The sequence below is a fragment of the Microchirus variegatus genome (assembly GCF_963457635.1).
Source record: "Microchirus variegatus genome assembly, chromosome: 10".
NCBI classification, from domain to species: Eukaryota; Metazoa; Chordata; class Actinopteri; order Pleuronectiformes; family Soleidae; genus Microchirus; species Microchirus variegatus.
In genome coordinates, this window is record NC_139811.1 from 6,265,894 (window position 1) to 6,293,861 (window position 27,968).

The window sequence follows — 27,968 nt, forward strand, 5'->3', positions numbered from 1 at the left end:
AAATTTGCAGCAAGTTGCCTTGAAATTTTGAGTTTTTATTTTTTTACAGTGTAAAACCAAGTCACCGCAGTTTCATGCAGGCGTGCAGTGATGACTCCGCCCACGTTGAGTAGGTACTTAGTGGAAAACCTAAACCTAAACCGTGCCGCGCTGAGACGAGGCGAGCCGCGACCATAGGTGGAAAAGGAGCACACTGTAAAAAGAAAAAGTCGAGAAAACTCTGCCAACTCAAAATTCTGTTTTCAAACAGTTTGGCTAGCTAATCTTGTTCAGGCAAAAATTTAGAATTTTGAGTTAGCTCAACTCTAAATTACAAGTTTGTCTGACAAAATAATATTAGTTGATGGAACTTTTTTTTAAAAATCATGATCTTTTGTTGGGCTGTAAACTCAATAATTGATTGCAGTAAGTTGCCTTGACATTTTTGAGTTTTCTCAACATTTTCTTTTTTTTTACAGTGCATAAATCACCTCAGCTGGTTTTTGAAATAACAAGGAATAGAGGACAATTATTAAGTCTGCCTTGAGGAAACTATGCATTGTGTGCACAGTGAAAGCTGTACATAAAATAGACACATAATTCTAATACATGTATAAGCTGTTTTTAAACTTTTTTTTTTTTTTTTTTTTAAGTGATCCTGGATAAGAGCAACTCTCTGAAAACAGAAAAAAAGTGATGTTTCCCTGCACAAACTCAAAAATACTGCAATCGTCCATGACCCTGCAAAAAACAGGACGTTTGGATTGTTATGTAAACCCACAGATACTGTAGTAAACAACAAATACACACCATCAGAAGCTCTATAAGCACAAATTAAAGACTATTATTCACACCCTGGTCTGGTGGTGATGGTGGTGATGGTGATGGTGATCGAGAAGAGATGAAACGGACTCTGAATCCGGACTGAAACTGAGCCTCCTCCCACTGTCCATTCATTCACTCATCACTCCACAATCTCACTGAAGACTCGCCGAAACGCTTTAAAAACAAAAATATCTTAAATACACGAGTAGAATATATACAAACAGTGTTAACACCAGTTCAGACCTGAAGCACGCGTTCATGCCTGATTTCCTTCTGTCACTCGAGAAGCGTTAAGACTTGGAAAAGAGAAAAACAAAAAAAAAAAAGGCTGGGTCGGGCCATCTTTTATTTCCCAGTTTGTTTGTTTGTTTGTTTTTAAATCACGGCCTTTCTTTACGGTTACAGAGTTTTCATCCGGGGGGGTTTGTTTGGTGGCTATTTCCTTTTCAGAGTTCGTTTTTTTTTTTAAAACGTCACCGTTGGTCGTCAGAGTTCTTCAGCGCTTTGGATGAGTCTTAAAAAGTGAGGTGGGGTTACTTTTCCTACGGCTAACGTGTCAAAATGGAATGACCCTTTTTTCTTCTGTTGTTCCTCTGTCACGTAAAGCACTTTGTGACGAGCCGGGTTTAATAAAAGCGCTTTAAAAAAAAAAAAAAAAAAAAAAAATCTATTACAGAATCCGGGGGTTAAGAGACTCTGAGTGAGGTGGAAAACAAAGACTGTGAAGTCCGTCGAGAAGAAGCTGCTGAGCGTGACGCCAGGAAGACACAAAAGGACAGTTGTGGGTATTTCAGAGGTGCATTCTGGGTATCGATTGCCCGACGAGATGAAGCCGAGCTGCTGGAAGATGTTTTCGATGTGAGGTGGTTTTCTTCTTCCTCTTCCTTAGCCGTTCCTCGTCCTCGCTCTCGTTTTTTTTTTTTTACTACCAATTGTTGTTTTCTGTGCAGTTAAATGGTTTGATTGAAATAAAACACGAGCCCAGTCAGGGCCAAGAAGGCAAGAGATCCTCCTCCTCTTCCAGTCGCAGACAGGAGGTAGTCAAGTAGCAGCAGCAAACTAGGACGGTTTGGGAACCTTCAGGGCGTCCACTTTGGTCTCCAAGTCTGAAATCTGTAACAGAGTTATTAATACGATGAAACTCACGCTGTCTTCACAGTCAAGGACTCGTGAGGGAGAGACACAGTTATATCGCAAAGAAAAGAAATGCTGATTATTAAAATAATTAGTCCCTGCTCAAGTAAATCTTTGCAGTTACAAGCTCCATGTGGATTATCTTGGTATCACAACTACAGATAACACTTGTGAGATTCCACCAGAGGTGTAAGTTCCACTGTAGATGTCGCTGTGTCAGAGTAAATGCACTTGGAACACAGCATAACTGAAGGATTTTTTTTTTCTCTCGCCTAAAATAAATATTGCATTTTAAAGCAAATATCACCTTTAAAATATGCAGTAGGAGCTTAAAAACACACGGAGGTCACGTAACAACGTGTGGACATGAGCTGTGCAAAGTCTGATGCTGCCGAAAATGAAGCAGAGTGAAATTACAGAGGTTTTAGTAAAGAGACGTCTGGGCGTTCTGTCGTTCTTTCGGCACAGATAATGGCACCATCTGTGCCATTATCTGTGCCACCAAATTATTAAAAACCTATTTTAATTTTATATAATTTTATTTACAACAGGAAGAGGACGAACAAAGTGATTGGAGAGGAAAAAAATACCAAATGAATCACTGAAAAAAGACGCGTTTTATTTATTGACCTTTTCCTGTAGGTCGTCAGTCTCGTCCTTGTGCGTCGCTTCGCTTTCTTCTTGCGCCCGACGCTGAGCCGTCTCCTTCTTTAGGTACTCGATCTCCCTGCACACACACACGCGCACACACACACACGCACACACACACACACACTTTAAGTTTATGGCATCTCTTACAACTCTTCAAACCTGTTTTTGTTGCCCCTCTGTCCCGTCCATCCTTACTTCTGCTGGTATTCTTTGATCAGTCTCTTGGCTTTGCTGTATTTCCTCTCTAGGGTTTGGTACTGAGCCTGGGTTTCCTTTAGGTGTTCATCCACTGCCTGGAAAACACACATATTATTAACACGTTATATTGTCACTGATCTCCCAATTCCATTTTAATTTGGAGTTACATAATCCCAGAGTGTAGCTCATTTAAAAGCGGACCTAGACCGGAAGTTCCAATTAACGCTGTTTTTTTTAGTGTGTATCTGCGTCATTACCTTGTTTACGAAGCCCTGAAGGTTCAAAACAAACAGTTCAGCCACTGCTGAGAACGCTGTGTTTTATTGTAATCTCGGGCTCAGCGAGATCTCTGAAAAAACCCGGTCCGGTTTACGTAAACAGCGGTTCTCCTGAACAGCAGATCCTCCTGCTCCGGGCACTAGTCCGGGCACATCCGGTTGCGTACATTGAACCGCAGAAGAAGAATAACGTCCGTTGTGGAGGTGTTTCACGAGCGACAGTGTCTTCTGACTCTGGGTCAAAGTCATAAAAGGGACTGTGGCGGGGAGTCGTGACAAAACTATTTTTAAACACTGTTTAAAACAATGTTTTGATAATGAGTAGCAGTGCATCCACCGTTCCAGAGGGGGGCGCTGCGCTTCTGAGAGCGGGCGAGCTGAATATGTCACTTCCGGTGTATTGGCCAATCACAAGACAGTTGAGAAGGCCTCTACGCTGGCTGGCCAATCGCAACACACTCTGTCTTCTGGGGGTGAGATTTCAGTCTGAAACAGCGCGGCTGATGAGAGCGTCAGTAAGGAGATATTTCTATCGGCTCGTTTACAGCAACTAGGAGGTTTTTGACCATAAAAACAAGTTAATGTATGTAAGTAGACCTCCATTAGCAACAGGACCACTCTATGTGAGCTTTAAATCAGACCTGAAAACAAACGTCCCTGAGCGTCCTTCTCTCATTTACCTTACAAAGGGACTGCGCCTCAATCCAGTATCCCTCCAGCTTCTCCATCCTCTCTTTACTGTCGCGGATGTTTTGTTCCAGCTGAGCGCGCTCCATCCTCCAACGCAGCTTGTCCTGCTCTGCGTGAGCCAACTGGAGGAGGGAGAAACCAAGCGTTACGTCATCACATGCCGAAATACTGTACAGTCTGGATTATTTCAGCATTAACGTCGTCTCACCTTTCTCTTCAGCAGCTGGATCTCGGCCTGGGTTACTGCATGTTTGATCTGGAGCTACATAAGTGACAAGCGAAATGGATGAATAATATACGAGTATAATGATCGGGGTTCCGCTAATGGACGACTGAATAAATGTCACATGTGTAAACTGTACCTCCTTGTATTTGTGGGCCAGCTTCTCCGGGTCCAGCTCCACCGGAGACAACATCTCCTGGTTCTCGGCCAGGTCGAAAACCTCGATGGAGTTGGGAAACACGGGACTCATCTCCTCGTCCTCGTCGGTCGCGTAATCGCCCGTCTGCAGGCGGAGATAGGGGTTAAATTAAATTAAATTAAATTAAAGGTGCATTATGTAAAAAATCTAAATCAACTGGCCATAAAATCCTCCTAATATGTCACAGAGACTCAGGAATAATGTTCATATAACAAACTGAACTCACCGACAACAACAGTACAGACAAAATATTTGCATTTAAAAAAAATCTTTTGCAGACTGCAAATCATGTTTATGTTTTGAAATCATGTTTTGGCATGTGGCGCCACCTACCGCCGTCTACCAATCATTGCAGTCAGTAGAGTCTCAGCTGCCGAGCAACCACGGGTTGCCAGTTACGGCATTTGAATGTAGTAACCGTTTTTGGCCACATTCTTACATATGGTACCTTTAAATTAACAAATCAGCATATGATAGAGGTGATAAGTCTATAAACAGCTGTGTTTTTAGAGATTTATCAGTGCTGTGAGGCTCGTTTTCATCCTCAAGCTCATATTAACTCCATATATATCAATCCATCTATAGGTTATACTTCATCTATAAAGCCTTTTCCTCCAATTAATGCAACACGTGTTCCTTCCACCATAAAAATAAGTAATACAGCAAATAAATAAGTCTCCACTAATGACAGTCTTGTCAAGAAAGACATTCCCAGTCTTTCTACCATCCGTGATTTATTTAATTTTTTTTTTTTTTTTTTAAAGCTGACAGAGCAATAAATTAATACATTAAAACATTAAAATAAATTATTCTAACAAATGTTCACAATAACCACAGAACAGGTGACTGTAACAAACCGTCTGTCTGTTACACACTGTGACCACAAGATGGAGAAGCTGCACTGAGATTAAAGCTAGTGCGAACCACGTGGTGGCACAAAGAAGACATTTTGAAACACACACACACACACACCTACACACACACACACACACACCTACACACCTACACACACACACACACACATTCTGCATACTGAGGACCAGCATTTCCACTTTATAAATCAACGCAATTACCAATATCTACTTCACGAATGACATCTACAAGAACTACTGGGTGCAGTACCGTAAAATGTCTGCAGGTGGCGCCCCAGAGCAAAAAAGTGTGTGAAGTATAGCGTGTTTACAACCTAAGGGAGTGATTTTAATGAGGAAAAAGTGGGGCAAAAACGTCCTCACTTTGTAAAAATGACCTCACTTTGTTGGTTAAAAACCCTCACTGGTCCTCAGTGTGTACAAGAACACACACACACACACACGCACGCACTCGTCTCTCTCGCTTTTGATTTCCGGCGAAAGGCAGCATCAGCTGCAGACTTCCTGTTCCACAAATTCTCTCTTTATTATATTCTGTTGTTGTGTCAGAGTCAGCGCACACGCACAGACACAGACACACACACACACACACACACACACACACACACACACACACACACACACACACACACACACACACACACACACACACACACACACACACACACCTCCTCATCGTCGTCCATGTACTGCTTGTATCTCTGCTCCATCATCTCTCTCTGCCACCTCTCCTGCTCCAGAGTCTGCTGGATCAGCTGAGCCACTTCGCTCTGCTCCCCCGGCTTCTCCCGGCCAATCACGAACCTGGAGAACAATTTTTAAAAAAACGGGGGGCAACAGTCACTAAATCTGTCATTCCTGTGTGTGTGTGTGTGTGTGTGTGTGTGTGCGTGTGTGTGTGTGTGAGACACACACCTGACAGTGCCAGTGGTGTTGCGGAGGACGGAGGCAGCGAAGGTCTGAGTGACGCCGACCAGGCTCGTGCCATCGACCTCCACTATCAGGTCATTCACCTGGATCCTGTATGTGTGTGTGTGTGTGAAAACACAGCAAAGCATTAAACAAACCACACATGATAATTTTGTTTATATATATATATATGTCATTATATACCATTGTCGAAAAAAAACAGTGTCATATTATGTCAGTGTTGTGTCAGCTTGTCCCCAAATGGAAAAAAAAACATACTGTCACTTCTGCCAAACACATTAAACAGTGTATTACATGTGTCTAGAACCCCAAAAGAACTACATTTCCCAGCATCCCCTTGGTAGATAACGTAGTGACACTATTGCATGCAAGTAGGGCTGACAACTGGTCACAGAAGCTAGAAAATATTGACATTAATAAGCTGAAAAATCACAGAAACTAGAAAATATTGACATTTAAGAAGCGGAAAAGTCACATAAATTAGAAAATATTGACAATTAAAGGTGCATTATGTAATAAATCTAAAGCAACTGGCCATAAAATCCTCCTAATATGTCACAGAGACTCAGGAATAATGTTCATATAACAAACTGAACTCACCAACAACAACAGTACAGACAAAATATTTGCATTAAAAAAAGATATTTTGCAGACTGCAAATCATGCTTCATGTGGCGCCACCTACCGCCGTCTACCAATCATTGCAGTCGGTAGAGTCTCAGCTGCCGAGCAACCACGGGGTTGCCAGTTACGGCCGGAGAAAACGAAACCTAAAAAGAATTTGAGTGCAGTAACCGGTTTCGGCCACATTCTTACATATGGCGCCTTTACAACTCTAAAACTAGAAAATATTCACATTTAAGAAACTGAAATGATCAGAAATCTTGTTTTAATAACGAAAAAAAAACCTCAAACCGATGATCAAAATAGTTGACGATTCATTTAGTAATTGATTAATAATAATGGATTATTCCAGTAACTGTTTCAGATCTATGGAAAATATAATGATGCGCTACCGCACTTCAGCAGTCTTTCTCAAATAGTGGGTCGAGGGAACAAAAAGTGGGTTAGTGGGCCGAACTGAGTGGGTCAGAGATGTGTGTGTGTGTGTGTGTGTGTGTGTGTGTGAAAGTGAAAAATGAAAGGGAAAATGTAAGTTGAGTTTTCTCCTTCACAGCTGATGCAGTCGATCACGTGGAGTAAACGTATGGACGGTGTGAGACAGTACCTGCCGTCTCTCTGCGCCGCTCCACCGTCAGTCACCGTCTTCACAAAGATCCCCAGTTTCTCCAGACCCATATCAGCTCCTGCACCCATCCCTATGATACTGATGCCCAGACCATCACTGTCTGAAACACACACACACACACACACACACACACACATTACTGTACTGTAAGTTTGCTGTAAACGTCAACACAATGGCGACAAACAGTCCACATTCTTATTACTTATGTAATTACGCATTATGCCGAAAGCAGTCGTCATGGACTGGTTGCGAGTTCAGATCCCCTGCCCCCAGATTTACTGGCTGCTGATTAGGCTAATCTGCACTGCCTTTAATCCCATAAAGGGATGATGGAGTTGTAAGCAGACACACACACAGACAGTGTACATGCGTTCACAGCGGCCCCCGTCAGTGATGTGTGTTTGCGCAGTTGGATAAGAGGCTTGACTGAGTGACTCCCAAGACGTCTGTAAAGACGTGTGTGTGTGTGTGTGTTATCAGAACGGTGGACTAACGGTGTCGTTACACACCAACAAACTAGGGACATTTTCTGAAAAGGGGACATTTTTCAAGTCCTCTCTTAGTCGTGTTTTAAATCATGTTAAAATCATGTCTAAGACGCTCTGGTGATTTTTTTTTTATATTAAGCAAAGTGGGGACTTGCAAGTGTGTGAGTGTTAAAGCCCATACTCAGCAGTGCCCCTGTTGGCTGGAGAAGGGATTTTAACATCTCATTCACATGTTTTGTCCTGTCAATAAAGAATTACAGTCCATTGTTAGCCTTGTTCACGTGTATACTTGTGTGTGTGTGTGTGTGTGTGTGTGTGTGTACTTGTGAACCAGTGGACTTCAGTGTCGTTACACACTCACAAACTGGGGACATTGTTTGAAAAGGGGACATTTTTCAAATCTTCTGGTAGTCATGCTTTAAATCATGCTAAAATCATGTCTAAGTTGCGCTGGTGATTTTTTCTTTGTTTATTTGTTTAATATTAACCAAAGTGTCTGTGTGTTAAAGCCCATACTCAGCAGAGCCCCTGTTGGCTGGAGAAGGGATTTTAACATCTCATTCACACGTTTTGTCCCGTTAGTCAATAAAGAATGACAGTCCACTGTTAGCCTGGTTCATGTGTATACTTGTGTGTATGTGTGTGTGTGTACTTTTGAACCAGTGGACTTCACTGTCGTTACACACTCACAAACTGAGGACATTTTTTGAAAAGGGGACATTTTTCAAATCTTCTGGTAGTCATGCTTTAAATCATGCTAAACTCATGTCTAAGTTGCTCTGGTGATTTTTTTATTATCATTAAGTAAAGTGGGGACTTCGAAGTGTGTGAGTGTTAAATCCCATACTCAGCAGTGCCCCTGCTGGCTGGAGCAGGGATATTAACATCTCATTCACACACGTCCTGTCCCCTGTTAGTCAATGAAGAATGACAGTCCACTGTTAGCCTGGTTCATGTGTATGCTTGTGTGTGTGTGTTTGTGTGTGTACTTTTGAACCAGTGCACTTCAGTTTCGTTACACACTCACAAACTGGGACATTCTTTGAAAAGGGGAAATTTTTCAAATCTTCTGGTAGTCATGCTTTAAATCATGCTAAACTCATGTCTAAGTTGCTCTGGTGATTTTTTTTATTATTATTAAGCAAAGTGGGGACTTGCAAGTGTGTGAGTGTTAAAGCGCATTCTCTGCAGTGCCCCTGCTGGCTGGAGCAGGGATATTAGCACCTCATTCACACACATTCCACTGTTAGCCTGGTTGACTTGTATGCACATGTCGGTACCTTTCTCCAGCTCAACGGGAAACAGGTCGAGCTTCTCGACTCTCTTCTCCAGCTCGTACTCGGCCGAGGCCGCCATCGGGTCCACGTCGTCGTTGCGTCGATCATAGTCTTCGTTAGAGTAGGTGGTGAAGACCTGCACATGGGGAACAGATGACAACAAGTCAGACAACCTTCTTCTGTTGCTCTTAATCACCTGTTATCCTCACAAAAAGAGAGTATGGCAGAACAAGGGTAGTAAACATGTATAAATATACAGTGTCTAAATATATATAATATGCAACATTTCTACATTGAAATGACTAAAAGACTAAAAGAAGAATTGTATGATGTAAATGGGACGATGCATCATAATTAGCATCCAAGTTACTTGCACTTTCGTCCCATATAATGATAACACTTTCCAGTGTGCAAAGACCTTCATTTATTTGTTTATGTAGTGTATTTACGTTGCTCAAAATTGCCCTTTTTGAGACTATTTAAATCCATAGAAATCTGCAATAGTGCATATTCATGCAGATGCTAACAGAGCTTTGTCTGAATGTAATGTAATGAGTGCCAGAACATGTAGTACTGCATATATCTCATATATTTCATCAAACCAGGTGTTTTGCGTTGATAGAGAGACGGGTAGCAGCATAAATTACAAACTATTGATTTAAGGCTTGGTGTCAATACAGTATAATATCCTCGCCTTGGCAACAAAACAAATAAATATTAAGTTACACATTTTTTACTCGTCTCATTCTGCATAAAATATAAAAGTTTTGTAACAACTAGAACAAAAAAAATATTTCGACCTATGTGACGTTCAAGCTAACAATGACGGTTACACCCACTTCCCATGGTTACACTGATAAAGCTTTTCGTTGTATGTGCTGTGCGTTGCCGTTAAGTCCGCGATAAGTAATTTAACTACCGCTGTGGGAATTTACCTACGACAACTGTGGCGACAACATCTGGATTTGACCAACAGATGTGTTTAGATGCTGGAAGAGGCTGCAGTGAATCTAGTACATTTTATATATGAACTGTTATGTAACATGTTCCTCAACCTCATGTGGGACCTGATCATAAACAATGCATGTACAGTATCAGTATATACATGTGAATGCATCTTTTCTCTCTATCTTGCCACTCCCCTCCCCCCCCCCCCCTTGGAAAGGTCAGCAGCATCTGTGTCCCTCCTGACCATCTCTGTGATCACATGGCTCGGTTACCTTGGCAACCGCAGGGTGGCCTAGTGTGAGTTTGGCAGTGGCGATGATTTCCTCCCTCCACTCTTTCTCACACTCTCTCCGTCTCTCTCTCTCTCTCTCTCTATCCCTGTCTGGTAGATATGCTAATATGAGATTGTGTATGTGTGTGTGTTCGTGTGTGTGTGTGTGTGTGTGCGACACATATACAGTGTGTGAGACACGGCCCGGGGCCTTTCTGTGTGGGAGATGCTGTGTTACAGTGTTATTTACATTCTCTATCAGTTTTGAAACACACACTCACACACACACACACACACACACAAAGAGGGTCAAAGGGTGTGATTGTTAAACTCTTTCCTGTTGTCATGTTTCCTTCCTGTTGAGTAACTTTAAAGCAGTGTTTCCAAACCCCTGGTCCTCAGGGAACTCTGCCCTGCCGTGTTTTAGATGTTGCCCTGCTCCAAAAACACCTGATTCAAATAAATCGTCAGCTTTTGTCAAAAAAAAAAAAAAGTATATTTCAACTTTTGTCTTATTAAAAAATATTAATAATAATAATAATTATTATTATTATTATATGTATATTAAAAAAAAAATCAAAAATTTAATGTTTCAACTTTTGTAAAAAAAAAAGTTTCAACTTTTGTAAAAAAAAAAAAAGTTTAACTTTTGTCTTAAAAAAAAATATATATACATATATTTTATTTTATTTTATTCAAAAATTTTGTTTCAATTTTTTTTTTTTATTAGTTTTTTGGAGCAGGACAACATCTAAAACATGGCATGGCCGCGTTCCCTGAGGACAGGGTTGGGAAACACTACTTTAAAGCATGGTTAATGTGTGTGTGAATTACCCTGAATTAGCTACTGTTATTTCACACTAGGGGAACATATATGCATATCTATATATATGGTCTATATATGATAAAGTTAGACTATATAGTTCTATATAGTCTATGATTTGTTTGCGTCGCATATGAAATAAGTTCATATAGTGTAATAATTTACAGATGTGTTGAACTTGTCTGTGCTCATCAATGACTCGGAGGATTGAACAAATGAGGCTAAAGTCATCGCAAACATTGCTTTCACCATGACTTCTGCTGCTGCTGCTGCTGCTGCTGCTGCTGCTGTTGATCATATTCATAAATGGGCCAAACTATAATTATCCAACTTTCCATTGTTTTTAGGAAACACGAGAACACACCCATCCCTTCCACCCCATGCAGTGCCTCTGCCTCATGTCTCTCTCTCTCTTTCTCTTTGTATGTGTGTGTGTGAACACACTACAATTCTCTGAAAAGCTCCACAACGGACATTACTCAGAAAGACGTGAACGTGACAGTTGTAATAAAAAAAAAGCATTAAGTCACTTATTCTCTCAAGAGTAGAAAAAAAAAAAGGCTACACTTTGACAAACTAAAAACATCCCCACAGCGTCTCGTTAAAGCTCCGCCCCCCCGAGAACACGGTCGTCATAGACACAGGGAATTTTGGCTGAAACTTTCCCATGACTTGTTCACTAACTTTTGACTGTGACTTTGGTCTCGTGCTGTGAGAGGACACAGGCACGGTGAGCGCAGGTATGCAGAAATCAGCCAATCGTTCTGCACGCAGCCTAAAGACAATTAAAGCCATTTTTATGACTTTTATGCAACTTATTTTTATAGACTGGCCTTTATGTGATGCTGTCTTTTTATATTATTTTTTAAATCTTTTTTATCTCATTTCTCTTTCTTTGTAAGTCAATGTAATATTTGTTTTATTTATTCATGTTAATATGTGCCTATGTATCATTATCACTTTGTAAACCAATGCTTTTGAAGGGCGCTATACAAATAAAGGTATTAGTATGTATTGTGAGGGCTACAAACACCTGCAGCACCAGAAACAAATAAAGATATGATTGATATAATCTGTAGATATAAAAATAAGTGATTTAGTGATTATTAATGACAGTTAATGTCAAACCCTAACCCACATTAAGTGTGAATGTAATAGAGCTGTATACTGGCAATACAATACATATCCTGACATGTGGGTGATGGTATGATATACAATGGGAAAGCAAGGTGATTTATTGCAATTTTCACCTTCAAAATAGCCAAAAAAATATATATTTTTGATCTATAATCAAGTAAATATATATAAAATAAAAGCCCTACACTGCTCTCAACTGTGTTTCTGTAAATTGTGAACAAGTGTTATGAGTACAAAAATAACATTTTAAAACAACGCTTTACGAGAAGGTGAGTTAAACACGGCGGCATCACAAGGATCTTAACATTATTCATCACTGAACTTAAGACAATAGTTGTCTTTGTATAGTGAGAGAATGGACGGAGAGGGAGAATTGTCAATAGTCTGTTATGCTAACTCGTGGTAAGACGCTTGAATTCAACCCAAAAACACCGTCAACAATATTTCCATTTCGACAAATTGCTTTAAAGAATCAAATGCCCCGACCACAATCAGAAATATTGTCATAATTGAATGCGTTGATATCTAAATACACTCCTCCTGATGACTATAAACCGGGACTATTCAACTAAAATGTCCAGAGGGTCAGCTTTTTCGGGAAACTGTCCAGCCAGTGGGCCGGTCAACCCCTGTACTAATATTTTGTTTTGCATGTACAGTAAACGGATACAAATAGATACAAAATGTTATAAATTATTTAGCACTAGTTTTTCTGCAAAAAAGGTAAGTAACAAAACCACCAACATTCAGGTACAATACACTTATACACTATAGTGCAAAAAGGTTACAGTTACAGTAACATTTGGGTATAACAGTCACAATTGGCTCTTACAAAATTAGAGGTAACAATATAAACAACATTAAGGTACAATGGCCACAAAAGGCTATTTTTTGCAGAAATATAAGTAACAGTACCAATAATATTCCGGTACAATTGCTACAGTTGGCTCATATTGCAAAATATTCTGGTACATACATAGGCTGCCTACAATTACAGCTGTACTAGTATTTGCCAAAAAGGGACGCAAAGTGTCGCAAAGTGCCAGAAATAGGCAAAGCTACAGTTTTATTGGCTTTTCAGTATTACATCCGCGGGCCGGTCCAAATTGCTTGAAGGGCCGGTTATGGCCCCCCGGGCCTTAAGTTGAATAGCCTTGCTGTAAACCATCCACTGAAAGTGAAATGAAGCCATCCCTTTGGTCAGAAGACTCACACCTAGGTTTTACACTTTTTTTACTGCAACAACAGTGTGCATTTTATTTTGGCGGGGTGCTCCTTCCCTCGCGTGACGGCGCCGGAACAAAACGGGTGAAGGCTTGAAACCGACTCAGCCCTCGGCTACACGTCGTCACAAGCCCGCAGGATTACACCAACACGGACTAAAAAGCGGATTAAACAAAAAAAACATCTTGTACCAGCGAAGCAAATAATATACGTCGTCCTTGCGAAGCCAATTAAATGATGAATATATTACAGTAGAGAGAGAAAAACAAAAAACTGCTGTCGACTAAATTTTCAGTCCCTGAGAAAAATTCAGCAAATGATGGTGTTCACGCCGAACATCACTCGTCCCTGAGGGAACTCTGCAGCATCAATACGATTAATAATAACATACTCTTTATCGATTCAGAAAGGCACAATAACGACTCATGCATCAACGCCACGGTTCCAGCTCAACCTCGTGCGTCCTGACCTTATCTGGTTTGAACTGCGTCCAAACTCTGAGGTAGAATAAGCTTTAATGGTCCGGCCTGCTCTTTGAATGGCAGCTCCGGCGTAATCTGACCGACCCTGAGCCGACTGTAGTGCACTGGACGAAAGCCAAAGCCGCAGAGAAATCCCGCAGGAGCCCAAACACTGTGCTGTGTCTCTGATCTAAACGCTGCTTTGTTTGTTTGTTTGTTTGTTTGTCGCTGTGCTGCTGCTGCTGCTGCTGCAACGATGACGCTCGAGTCGTTGGCCGCGTTAAATTACAACCAATCAAAGATAAAGACAATAAGCTCATTCCAGGCTGTCAGTCGTTGCAGCTGGATTCAGACAGAGTCACGAGTGCGAGTCTCAGAGGACGACGACGGCGACGGCGACGGCGCTTCAGGACTTCAAGCTACGGCTGCAAGGAATTGCAATTTCGAAATAATGCGGTTAGCAAACTGCAAAGGCCATCAAGTGAACGACCGGCCTAATTCGATGAAAGTGATTGTTTACGGCAAGACTCGATCAATTTCCGATTAGATTCTGCGACAGCTTTTCTGTAACCCATGGTTCTCAAAGTGTGGCGCGTGGACCATCAGTGGTACGCGAGCTTCCTCTGGTGGTACGCTACATTTCAGTAATTTCTAACACTGCACTGTAACTTCCATTCCTTTGATACTCTTGATTTTATTATTTTTATTTTATTTGTATTTCTTTTTTTTTTTTTTAAAGCGGACCTAGACAGGAAGTTCCAATTAACGCTGTTTTTTAGTGTGTATCTGCGTCATTACCTTGTTTACGAAGCCCTGAAGGTTCAAAACAAACAGTTCAGCCACTGCTGAGAACGCTGTGTTTTATTGTAATCTCGGGCTCAGCGAGATCTCTGAAAAAACCCAGTCCGGTTACGTAAACATCGGTTCTCCTGAGCAGCGGATCCTCCTGCTCCGGGTACATCCGGTTGCGTACATTGAACCGCAGAAGAAGAATAACGTCCGTTGTGGAGGTGTTTCACGAGCGACAGTGTCTTCTGACTCCGGGTCAAAGTCATAAAGGGACTGCGGCGGGGAGTCGTGAAGAAGCTATTTTTAAACACTGTTAAAACAATGTTTTGATAATGAGTCGCAGTGCATCCACCGTTCCAGAGGGGGGAGCTACACTAATTATGTTATAGGTAGGTATTGGCTCTACGCTGCCTGGCCAATCACAACACACTCTGTCTTCTGGGTGTGAGATTTCAGTCTGAAACACTGCGGCTGAGGACAGCGTTAGTTAGGAGAGATTTCTATTGACTCATTTACAGCAACTAGAAGGTTTTTGATCATAAAAACAATTTAAAGGTGCATTATGTAATAAATCTAAAGCAACTGGCCATAAAATCCTCCTAATATGTCACAGAGACTCAGGAATAATGTTCATATAACAAACTGAACTCACCAACAACAACACTACAGACAAAATATTTGCATTAACATTTTTTTTTTTTTTGCAGACTGCAAATCATGTTTATGTTTTGGAAATCATGTTTTGGCAAGTGGCGCCACCTACCGCCGCCTACCAATCATTGCAGTCAGTAGAGTCTCAGCTGCCGAGCAACCACGGGTTGCCAGTTACGCCAGAAAACGAAACCTAAAAGACCTCGGTATTTTGAATTTGAATGTAGTAACTGTTTTTGGCCACATTCTTACATATGGCACCTTTAATGTATGTAAGTAGACCTCCATAACTCACATATGTGCAACAGGACCACTCTATGGGAGCTTTAAACTTCTATTACTTAATGTTTACCACATATATTTTAGCTGCCTCTTTTTATATAAATTTTATATCTGAATGTTATCTTATAAACATCTGTTTTCTATGCTTTTTAATGTTTTATGCAAAGCACTTTGAATTACCTTGTTGTTGAAAGGTGCAATACAAATGAACTTGCCTTTGCCTCGACTGTATATACTGTACCAACTAAAAATATACATAATAATAATAATTAGACGCCTCCCTATGTGTCGCTCCATCTTAATCTAATGTCGCTATACCAGTGTGTGAAGTATATGTGAGGAAGAGGAGGATGACGAGAGAGTAAATCACCTTATCGGGAATGAATTTGCCTCCATGTTGGAACACGTTTAACCCTCTTATGACCATCATTTATTTAGATTTTATGGCTGTAGAATTGTTAAAAAAATATGATAAATGAGGCAGTTTTTCCAAAAATAACTTTCACGTTCGATATCTGGCAGTTATTCAACCGTTTAGGGAATAACGGTACGGAGAAGCTGACGTCATGAATAATGACCGTAATGACATAAATATGGGCGCAAAGCATTTTCAGGTATCTGCTGGAGAAAAAAACCTTCTCACTGCTCACATTTGGACGCTTACGGGATCTTTTTGTCGATCAAAGTAACTAATGTTTTCAGATTCACGAGAGCGAGACGTATGGACGTTCAGATAACCTTCCGAGAACGCAGTGGCACAGAGCCGTAAATATCTTTTTCTATTCCCAATCGCCGACGTCTACATTGCCCACGATTTGCAACACAACCACCAAACGGTGTCATCTTCGTGTGGCCGCTCAAGATGAAGAGGCGATAAAAAAGATTTGTCTCTTTTCTCAGCCTCAGCTGACGCAGGTTTTTCCCTCTGGAGCCACAGAAAAGCTTCATACAGGAGTTTTCTCCGCGGGCAGCAGCAGCAGCAGCAGCAGCAGCAGCAGCAGTTAAGGCCGCCATCAAATGTGCACAATCACAGGACTGATCACAGATCAGCTGCATCTCTGAAGGCCGTGAGGAGGACGAGCTTCACATACCCACACACACACACACACACACACACACACACACACACACACAAGGTGGGTTTACATCTAAACAAAGCTCTGCTCTGTGATTCTTATCAATCAGCCTCCATCGCTCCTGTATGTGCATGTGTGTGTGTGTGTGTGTGCGTGTGTGTGTGTGTGTGTGCTTTTCTTTTTCAAGGAAAACAAACACACCCTGCCACATTCCAACAGCGTTTTTTTTTTTTGTGCAGATTTCACAGAGGTCGGTTTGTGTTCAGCACAGAGTTTGTGTGTGTGTGTGTGTGTGTGTGTGTGAGTGTGTGTGAGTGACTTATAGAAAGATGCTGCACATCGCTTCACATCGGCTTTACTACAGCGCTTGAAGAAGCACAAATCTTTACCGAGGACGAGCAGATACAACGTCAGATTCGTAGAAAAATATAACTGCATCAGATCAGACCACAGGTGTCAAACTCGCGGCCGCCCCAAATCGATGACATGCCCCCCCCCCCATTTAATATTATGGTATAATGAAAACTTGGCCCACGACCTCACCGTCTTTTAAACACAGTTGAACCGCCAGTGAGGGGACAGAATATAATATACTATTTTTTTGTTAGCAATGTTAGCAAACCCTTGGCGTTTTGGCAAATTTCGACCATTTCACCGCCATGCAGGAAGTGCCCTATAACCTTCGGAAGTCGGGCCTTTTTGAATTTTGGTGCCCCATTTTTTGGCGATTGGCACCCTACGTAAAATGAGCCAAACACGTCGAAAAAGTTGTCGAAAGATGTTTTCTTTTTTCCCGACTTTTTGTTCTCTAGACCGTCCCCCTATTGACCACACTAGACGCTCATTGGCCCCCAGGTCGTTTGACTTTGACACCCCTGAGACAGACAAAGTGTCATCAGTGTGATCCCTTTGACAGAGACGTCATGAGGCAAGGACGTGATGTGTTGGAACATCATGTGTTTGAAACGGTTGGTTATACTGTAGCTACTGTACTATACTGTACTACTACTGTACTGTAGCGATTATTAATCGATTACTAAATTAACCGCTAACTATTTTGATAATCGATTAATCGGTCTGAAGCTTTTTTTTCATGATCAAAACAAGATTTCTGATTGTTTTAGCTTCTTAAATGTGAATATTTCCTTCATTTCTTTGCTCCACATAACAAAAATTGTTAAAACTGAATCATTTTGGTTTGTGGACAAAACATTTCCATGTTTGACAAACACTGATCAATGTTTTTTTAACATTTTCTGCAGAAAACTTTTCATCGAGAAAACTTGAACGGCAGCTAACATTAGCGTCAGAACGCTAGCTGACGCTAATGCTAACTAGTAGAAGCAGTGCTTCAAAGGTGCTGATGAGGAATTGCCTGCTGTGGGTTTAGTACCCCCAAGAAATCTATTTAACTTCAATACTTTATATTTTGTTTATAAGTTTATAATTTAAGTTATTTGCAGTGTAATGTATATATTTTTTTTACTAAGGTTTCTGTTATTTACAGTATTTTATTGTTCTTAACATTTATATTCTCACACACTTTATTTATTTTCAAAATTGCAAGGTATTTCCATGTTATTATTATTATTATTGTTATTGTTATTATTATTATTATTATTATTATTAATAATATTATTATTATTTATAACATATTGGTGATGAACAATGGTTGGAAGGGCCCCCTGAGAATTTTTACTTAGGGCCCCTACAGACTCTAGAATCGCCTCTGAGCTCTAGTAGCTACAGCGTTACTGTATGTGGTAAATGCATCAGCACAAATGTCTTTCTAATTTATAGTTTAAGTTGCTACGTAAAAGGCTGATATCAGTGTTTATAGAGAGTAAAGTGTGTGATATTGGTGTCAAATCAGACACAAACAAGTTGTATCATCCTGAATCTTCACTATGGATGTTGCATAATTAACCCTATTTACTTTATTAATATTATTAGTCGTCACGTTCAGCGATAAAACTCACCTTACGTACATAAATCGATAATCTATGAATCAATGACGTGAAGGCAGATTGTTCTGCCTTCATACAATTATATTAGCAACACGTCAGCCAATCAGAAAATTGTATTTCTTGTTGCCAGGTAAAGTTTGGTGAAGTCTTTTGCTTTTCATTAGAGGAAGAAGTCAAAGTGCAGGGACACACAATAATGTGAAGCAGCTTGTGGAAGAGAAACACGATCATGGATAAACGACACTCGGATGAGCTTCTTCTCAGCAGTGTTGGTGGATCGTATGTGGAGGAGGTCTGGAATCACGAGTTTACTGAGGGAGGCCTGAGGCCTGAGGCCTGCTGAGAACTGAAGGAGGAGGTTTTGAACTCTCCTGGTTAAACTTTTTTAGCGTGATGATAAAGTGACTCACGGCGTTACAACAACAACAAACAACAAGAACCAGCAACCAGGTCGGTTCTGAGAGAGCACACCTGACGTGCCCAGACACACACTCCTGTCATGCGTTTGCTCCCTGCAGCAGAAAAACGAAAAAAAACATCTGTGTGTGTGTGTACGAACTGTGACTCCAGTCCAGGCCTGTTTGTTTTATGACATCCCTGCTCGAAACCCTCCAGCTTTTCAATTTTCAAGAAGCGGCGTTTGCACAAGAATGAGTGGGTGCACAGTTTCAGTCTGTGGAGGTTAAAGCTTCTGCACGTTTTGACTTTAGGTGCCACCATGGACAGGACGGCCAGGTCTGCAGTTTCAGGCTCGTTTATATATATATATATATATATATATATATATTATATATATATATATATATATATATATGTATATAAGTAGATAAACAAGCCATTGTAGTTCCAGTTAAAGCTATTTCTGCAGTGAAGAATCAGCTTAAATCCTCTACAGCGCTCATTCTGGAACTTAGACGTAATTTGGGTACATTTACGGAAATATGTCAAGCCTTTTTTCTAAAGATTTATTTAATAAATAATAAATAATAAACATTTATGTCCTGGAAATTTAGCTTGAATTAATATTACCTGCAAAGAAATGGCAGTAAAAAAAACCCATAGTGTACGTATGACCTGCCCTGTATTTTGATTATTATTTGCATGTACACTACCGTTCAAAAGTTTGGGGTCACTTAGAAATGTCCTTATTTTTTGAAGGAAAAGCACTTTTTTCAGTGAATATAACATTAAATGAATCATAAATACACTCTATACATTGTTAATGTGGTAAACGACTATTCTAGCTGCAAACGTTCTAATGGTACATCGTGTTTGCTAATGGCGTTTGAAGGCTATTGGATGATTAGAAAACCCTTGTGCAATGATGTTAGCACAGCTGAAAACAGTTTTGCTGGTTCTTTGACGAAAGGATAAAATTAATATTTTGAATAAAAATCATTATTTCTAATCTTGTCAATGTCTTGACTGTATTTTCTATTCATTTTGCAACTCTTTTGATGAATAAAAGTGTGACTTTTAATGGAAAACACAACAAAAATTGTATAGGTGACCCCAAACTTTTGAACGGTACACTCTTAGAAATAAGGGTTCTAAAAGGGTCCTTCTTCAAGGACTGAGGTTCCACCTGGAACCATTTACTTCTGAAAAACCCTTTCCCGAAGCAAGGGTTTTTCAAGGGTTCTTGGTAACACTAATGGTTCAAGGAAGAACCATTTTGACACAGAGAACCCTTTAAAACCCCTTTCCTGAATAAAGGGTTTTAAAAGGATTCCAGGTGGAACCTTTATAAAAAGGTTCTACCTGGAACCAAAAAGGGCTCCTCCTTTTTGGCTCGGACAAGTCGAAGAACCTTATAGGGTTCTACTTAGCACGTTTATCCCTAAGAGTGTAAGTGTAACTGCTGTTGCTGGTATACTATTATAAAAAATTCTATATTATTATAGAAATGATTCACTTAGAACAGCAACACGCGCGGTTAGAATATATCGCAACGACGCCGCCGCGCCCATGTCGACGGACGCTCGACAACGTTTACTCGTAAAGTTGTTTTTTTGTGTGTCTTTCGCGCACGCGGGGGTAAAACACACAAACTGTGCTGTTGTGTGGCTTTAGTTAGTGAGTAAGTGAGTGAGCAACGAGCCGGCGAGAGTCACATCTGAAGAGATGAGACCGAAATATAAATAATACACGTGTCAGCTACAGGAAGTGAAGAATCGTTTCAGTGCAGTATTTTTTTTTTTTTGTCATTTTGACATTTCACATGCAATCGTTTCCGTTTGGTTTTCCACCTGCGTGTTGAAAATAAAAAAAAAACGATTATTTTGTGAATCTCAAGAACAGGTGGCTCATTCTGAGCACACGCTGCTGCTGCTGCTGCTGCGACACGGTCGGCTGAGCAGCAGCAGCAGCAAACGGCGCTGCCTCGGGGGCCGCGACTCCATTTTTAGCAGCGCTGCGGCCAAAGAGGTCAGTGGTTGGATGTTTTCAAGGGCCACGGAAATGAGAAGAATTCCGTTTTTTTTTTTTTTTGGTGGACCCAACGTCTGCTTCTCCTTCCACAACAAACACGAGCAGAGATGAGTCTGAGATTATGTAAATCCTCCGGTCTGTCCTGACGCAGCCTTCGCTCATCTGCTACACGGCGCATTATCGTGTCACAGTCTGTGACTGTGTGTGTGTGTGTGTGTGTGTGTGTGTGTGTGTGTGTGTGTGTGTGTGTGTGTGTGTGTGTGTGTGTGTGTGTCAACGCTTTCACTCAAGCCGTACGTTAGAGACGTCACATGTTTCACAATGCACTGGCTTCAACCAGCTGACTGCAGCAGTGAGGGGGGAGGTGTGTGTGTGTGTGTGTGTGTGTGTGTGTGTGTGTGTGTGTGTGTGTGTGTGTGTGTGTGTGTGTGTGTGTGTGTGTGTGTGTGTGTGTTCGGTACACTCTTAGAAATAAGGATTGAGGTTCTACCTGGAACCATTTGCTTCTTTCCCACGAAGAAAGGGTTTTTCAAGGGTTCTTGGTAACACTAATGGTTTCCATTAAGAACCATTTTGATCCAGAGAACCCTTTAAAACCCCTTTCCTGAATAAAGGGTTCCAAAAGGGTTCTTGGTGGAACCCTCCAAAAAGGGTTCTCCTATGAGGAGAAGCCGAAGAACCTTATATGTTTCTTTTATTTCTAAGAGTAAATAAACAAGCAATTCAGTACAAACACAGCTTCTGTTAAATCAGGATCTATGCTCAAACACACACACACACACACACACACACACACACACACACACACACAGACACAGTGTTTGAGCCACAGTCAGCGGATTTACTGTGGCGAAATTAAAAAGCAAAAAAAAAGGAAAATCCCCACATCGACACTGTGTGTGTGTGTGTGTGTGTGTGTGTGTGTGTGCGTGTGCGTGTGCGTGTGCGTGTGCGTGTGCGTGTGCGTGTGCGTGTGTGTGTGTGTGTTAGAAGGAGGAAGTCGCCGAGTGATTTCAGTCATTTCCTCACTAATTCAGTTTTTTGCTTTTAGTTTCCATGGTCTGCTTTATCAGTATGAAGAATAAAGTGTAATCACACAATATCTATCTAAAGTAGGGGTGGGGGGGGGGGGGGAGATGCGATTCACATAGGAATCCTGATTCTAATCGTTCACAATTCTGAATCGATTCACAAACTTCAAAAAATCGATTTAAATATTATTATTTTTTTAAGTTTCTATTTTGAAAAACGCCAGTTTGTGTTATTTGTGTACAGTTTATTTTTGTAACTTCTGGGAGAAAAAGGCAGCTAGTCTAAGCTTTTATTTATGCAAGTTATTTCTTTGTACAGGAAGTGACTTTTTATTTGTTTTGAATGAATAAATGTTTTGTCTTTTGTCTTTTGTCTTCAGTTTGCCTTTGTGTGATCACATTATCACATTATCTTATACAAACTGTGTTGTTTTGATGCCATAATTTGCCTTAACACACTACGCATCGTATACATTTTTGAATCGAGAATCGCTTTTGAATCGAATCATGAGCCGACCCAAAGATTCACATCCCGAATCTGGAGTATAAGTGAGGAAGAGGATTGGTGCCACATCACAATCACAAACAGGTTTATTGCCATAGTCTTTCCCTGTCCTGTATATGATTTATCTCAACATTTTCAGTGTATTCTTTGTCCAAAACTAAAATAATAAGCTGAAAACACAGACATGCGTCAGTACAAGCTAGTGCTGCACAATATAACACAAATGAGTCGCCACCACAACATCAACAAGTGTTATATTCATACAGCGATAGACGCTGTGTTTGTCAGGGTCAAAGAAGTCGCGTTGTCTCATGCGCGACTGAAAAGAAATCTGAAAATTAATTATTATTTCCGTCTGACGCTTTCGTCAAAAGGACGTTTCATAAATGTCATAACAACGCGTCTGTTTGTTTTTCCTCCTGCGCCACAAAAGCACAACAAAACCAAACATTTCTCCTTCCTCCGCTGAGAAGAACTTGAAGAACTCACTCACCCTGATTGGCTGCGTGCTGAATTGAATCTTCCTATTGGCCGGCACAGGCTCCTCCTCCTCGGGGAGGCCGGTGATCTCAGAGCAGCTGGTTTCCGGCTGATACTCCTCCTCCTCCTCCTCCTCCTCGTCCTCCTCGTCCTCCTCGTCCTCCTCGTCGTCCAGTTGGCTGCCCCCAGAGTCCTCCTCTCCGATGCCACTGTACGCACTGATCTCCACCGGATCGCCCTCAGAATAATCCTCCTTCCTCGAGCCGTCGTCGTCGTCGTCCTCCTCCTCCTCCTCCTCCTCTTCCTCGTCCGCTCCTTTCTCTCCTAAGGAGGGGGAGGAACCCGGAGGCTCTTTCTCGCCGTTTTCCAAAGAGGCGTGAACGTCCGCCTGCACCAGCCTGGCTGCGACCTCCGAGCCGTCCTGCCCGTCGCCTCGTAGATCCCGGTCTGGATCCGCCACCGTACTCGAGCCTCTGGCTTCAGTCGTCGTGGTCGTCGTCGTCGTGGTCGTGGTCGTTGGCGGCGTCTGGGCCTCCGACTCCGCTTTGGCCTCTGATGAGGAAGAGGAGGAAGTGACGGCCACCGAGGACGACGAGGAGTAAGAGGAGTTGGAGAGCTGGTCTCCTGACTGTCCGAAGCCATCCCTCTCCTCAGCGGCCACCGCTCCTTCTACGCTCCTCGTCTCTTCTTGGAGCTCTGCGGCGTCTCCTGCTGTCTCCTCCTCCTCCTCAGGAGCCTCCTTACCTGGAGGCAACACCTTAGCCTGAGAGAGAAATGAGAAGTTACCACTAGGGGTCAGGAGAGTGAAACAGCCCGTAAAAGGCAGAAAAATGTCCAAAGTGTGGGCGTATTTCACGCTTCAACAAGAAGCTAACATGGTGCAGCGTAACCACTGTAAACTACAACTGCAGTCATAAAAGTGCTAAGTAGAACCGTATAAGGTTCTTCAGCTTGTCCTCATAGGAGAACCCCTTTTGGCTCCAGGTAGAACCTTTTGGAGGGTTCCACCTGGAACCCCTTTAAAACCCTTTATTCAGGGAAGGGGGTTTTAAAGGGTTCTCTGGATCAAAATGGTTCTTACTGGAACCATTAGTGTTACCAAGAACCCTTGAAAGAAGCAAATGGTTCCAGGTAGAACCTCAGCCCTTGTAGAGGGACCCTTTTGGAACCCTTATTCCTAAGAGTGCGGCGTAGCACGTATAACAGCACGTCCTCAACGATTCAGCATTTGAGCCGATAGCATCCAGTTGCTAACGCTTCCTGCACACGCTAACATAAACAATGATGTTAGCTGATTTAATGTAGCTTACTCTGGCTTTATCGATTATTCAACCAATTATTTTTAGATTAATCGAGGACACAAAACGCAAAATTATTATTATTGTTATTTATGTTTTTGAAAAAGAATATATATATATATTTTTAATCCGATTACTCAATTCATCGAGGAATAATCGGTAGAATACTTGTTTACAAAAAGATTTGATAGCTGCAGCCCTAGTAAGCTACATTAAATCAGCTAACATCAATGTTTACTTTAGCGCGCGCCGGCAGCGTTAGCAACTGAATGCTATCGGCTCACATGCTGAATCATTGAGGACGTGCTGTTGTAGTTTACAGTAGTTACACTGCACCATGTTGACTTCTTGTTTAAATGTGAAATGGTGCCACACTTTGGACATCTTCTGTGTGCGTCTGCTAAAACGGTCCGTGTGGAACAATGATCCCTGCACGAGATAGGAATTAAGGGAATAGTCGAGGCAGAGGAATTTTTGTAATCCAGTTACTGGAACGACCCGAGTAATCGTCGCAGCCCTAGTTACCGCACGCACCTTCTTGCCGACAGCCTCCTTTCTGGCTGGTGGTTTGGGCTTTGGTGCCAGGGCAGGGGCTGAGCGACGCTTGGGGAGGTAGAGGTTGTTCTGCACGTCGCCCTTCTCGAACGCGGCGCTGAGTTGGCTCACGGTGGGGCTGACGGCCTCGCCGGGCCCGGCCGGAGCTGCAGGAGCAGGAATGGTAGCGGGAGCCGGAGCCGGAGCCGGAGCCGCAGCAGAAACCGGAGCTGGAGCAGGAGCTGGAGCGGGAGCGGGGGCAGGAGGGTCGTCCAGTCGGTCCAGAGCCTCCGTGGAGCCGTTAAAGCGAGCCACGACGTCTAGGCGGCTGTCCTGGAAGCCCGTTGCCCGCTCCTTCTTCAGTAAGATCCGGTTTGTGGCCGCTTGTTTCTCCTGGACGACACAAAAACAAACAGACAGTTGACGATTTCCCCTCGTGAACGTGAGGTATTTACACGAGGGGGGAAAAAAACAAAAACAAAGAAGCCTCCTGACCTGTAGAGTGCGCTGCTCGAAGATCCTTCTGGTCTCCTGCAGTTTGGACAAACCCGTGGCGGCGCACGCGTCCTCTGCGCTTCCTTTCGGGTCAAACCGGTTGACCCTCTCGGACACCGTGCCGCCTAACTTGAGCAGGGCACTGTGGTCGACGTTCTCGTTGAGGCTGGACACTCTCGGGAGGGACAGCTTCACCTCCTGGTCTTTACCTGCAGGGACGAATGAATGAAAGAGAGAAATTTAATTTTTTGCACATCTCGGAGCTTCCTGGAACAACTTCAATCGTTCCTGTACAATGGAGGTGAGAGCTTTGTTGCTTGGACAGAGGCTGAGTTTGAATGTGTCTGCTTCGGTTTTCTCCACAGATTGGGATTATACTAGCTAGTGGCACCCTCGTAGTATTCCTTCCCCTCAAAATGGGATTAGATAAATTGTAGATAATGGACAGGCGGACTTTTCTTACAGCGGACCTAGACCGGAAGTTCCAATTAACGCTCTTTTTTTAGTGTGTATCTGCGTCATTACCTTGTTTACGAAGCCCTGAAGGTTCAAAACAAACAGTTCAGCCACTGCTGAGAACGCTGTGTTTTATTGTAATCTCGGGCTCAGAGAGATCTCTGAAAAAACCCGTTCCGGTTACGTAAACAACGGTTCTCCGGAACAGCAGAGCCTCCTGCTCCCGGCACTAGTCCGGGTACATCCGGTTGCGTACATTGAACCGCAGAAGAAGAAGAATAACGTCCGTTGTGGAGGTGTTTCACGAGCGACAGTGTCTTCTGACTCTGGGTCAAAGTCATAAAAGGGACTGTGGCGGGGAGTCGTGAAGAAGCTATTTTTAAACACTGTTAAAACAATGTTTTGATAATGAGTAGCAGTGCATCCACCGTTCCAGAGGGGGGAGCTGCGCTTCTGAGAGCGGGCGTGCTGAATATGTCACTTCCGGGTACTGGGCAATCACAAGACAGTTGGGAAGGCTCTACGCTGGCTGGCCAATCACAAGAGACTCTGTCTTCTGGGGGTGAGATTTATGTCTGAAATATCGCGGCAGGACAGCGTCGGAAAATACAGATTTCTATCGGCTCGTTTACAGCAACTAGGAGGTTTTTGACCATAAAAACAAGTTAATGTATGTAAGTAGACCTCTATAACTAACATATAGTGCCACAGGACCACTCTGTGTGAGCTTTAACAATGTACAAACGATCTCAACGTTACCGATCACTTTGGCTCCGTCCTCCTCGTCCCCGGGCGACTGCATCTGCATGAACATGTTCTTGATGCGGTGGACGTTGGATCCGTACCTCCGGCCCCTCCCGGTCGGGCGGGGCAGGAGGGCGGGCTTGGAGGAGGGGTCGGGACCTCCGTTGGCCGCATTGTTGAGGTGGTCGGTCGCCTTCTTCAGCGCCGCCAGCCCGGCCTCGTAGGCGTTGCGGTGAGGCGAAGGACTGCGCAGGTTGGAGCTTCCGCCGTTTCCGCCGCCACCGCCACTGCTGCTGCTGCTGCCCGACGCCCCGTTGGCCCCCGCGGCGGACAGAGGTGGATCGGTCTTCATCATGTTTGGTAAATCAGAAACCTCGCGGTGAAGAGCAGGTCAGCGGGGATGAGGACATCCTGGAGCTGTTTGACATTCACCGCCTCCTGCATCGCAGACACAAGACACACAAGACTGATCAATCATTCATATTCGTGATGAATCGCCGGCTCATACACAATATGGAATCAATAATAGATGAAACAAGACGAGCGCCCGTTTACTTAAAGCCTGCCCTTGACACGTCTATCGAATGGTATAAAGTGTGTGATTTCATTTTTAGATTGTGACCCAAAGCGATGATCACAAATAAATTAAACGTCAAACTATTTTGATTTTGAAGCTTTTTTCATGATTGAAACAAGATTTCTGATCGTTTCAGCTTCTGAAATGTGAATATTTTCTTGTGTTTCTTTGCTCCACGTAACAAAGAAATCATTAAAACTCAATCAGTTTGGTTTGTGGACAAAAACAAGACATTGGAGAACATCGTCATTTGCCAGGTTTGACAAACAAAGATAATAATCGACAGATTAAACCATTACGAAAATAATCCAATCCAACGTTTAGCCATAGGCATCAGGTCAATCAATGCCTGTTTCTGAAGCAACCAGCTAATAATCAATAACACAACGTAATTGCTTGAGAAAATTTGACGCTCTGGAATGCAACTAACGACTATTTTCACCGGAAGATGTCCGAAAATGTTGAAAAGTTTTTTTTCCCAAACCTGGAAATGATGATGTTCTCACGTCTTAAACACGGTTCAGCTTTAATTCAGAAAATATTCACATTTAAGAAGCTGAAAAATCAGAGAAACGTGTTATAATTATTTAAAAAAACACTGTGATTAATCAGTTATCAAAACGGTTGACGATTAAAGGTGCCATATGTGAGAATGTGGCCAAAAACGGTTACTACATTCATATTCAAAAATACCGAGGTCTTTTAGGTTTCGTTTTCAGGCGTAACTGGCAACCCGTGGTTGCTCGGCAGCTGAGACTCTACTGCGGTAGGTGGCGCCACATGCCAAAACATGATT

General features: G+C 42.4%; 1 protein-coding gene across 1 annotated transcript; it reads right to left on the minus strand.

Annotated features, from left to right (window-relative positions):
* Nucleotides 1-1,863: 1,863 nt before the first annotated feature.
* On the minus strand, nucleotides 1,864-26,950 carry LOC310932758 (neurabin-2-like; the record flags this gene model as incomplete). Its single annotated transcript, XM_083896109.1, has 14 exons — nucleotides 1,864-1,917; nucleotides 2,569-2,665; nucleotides 2,785-2,882; nucleotides 3,746-3,877; nucleotides 3,964-4,017; nucleotides 4,118-4,261; nucleotides 5,718-5,853; nucleotides 5,965-6,069; nucleotides 7,208-7,328; nucleotides 8,997-9,129; nucleotides 23,082-23,831; nucleotides 24,901-25,293; nucleotides 25,396-25,604; nucleotides 26,611-26,950. 14 exons carry the CDS (start codon nucleotides 26,948-26,950, stop codon nucleotides 1,864-1,866), a joined length of 2,766 nt encoding a protein of 921 aa, XP_083752235.1.
* Between the last annotated feature and the right edge of the window lie 1,018 nt (nucleotides 26,951-27,968).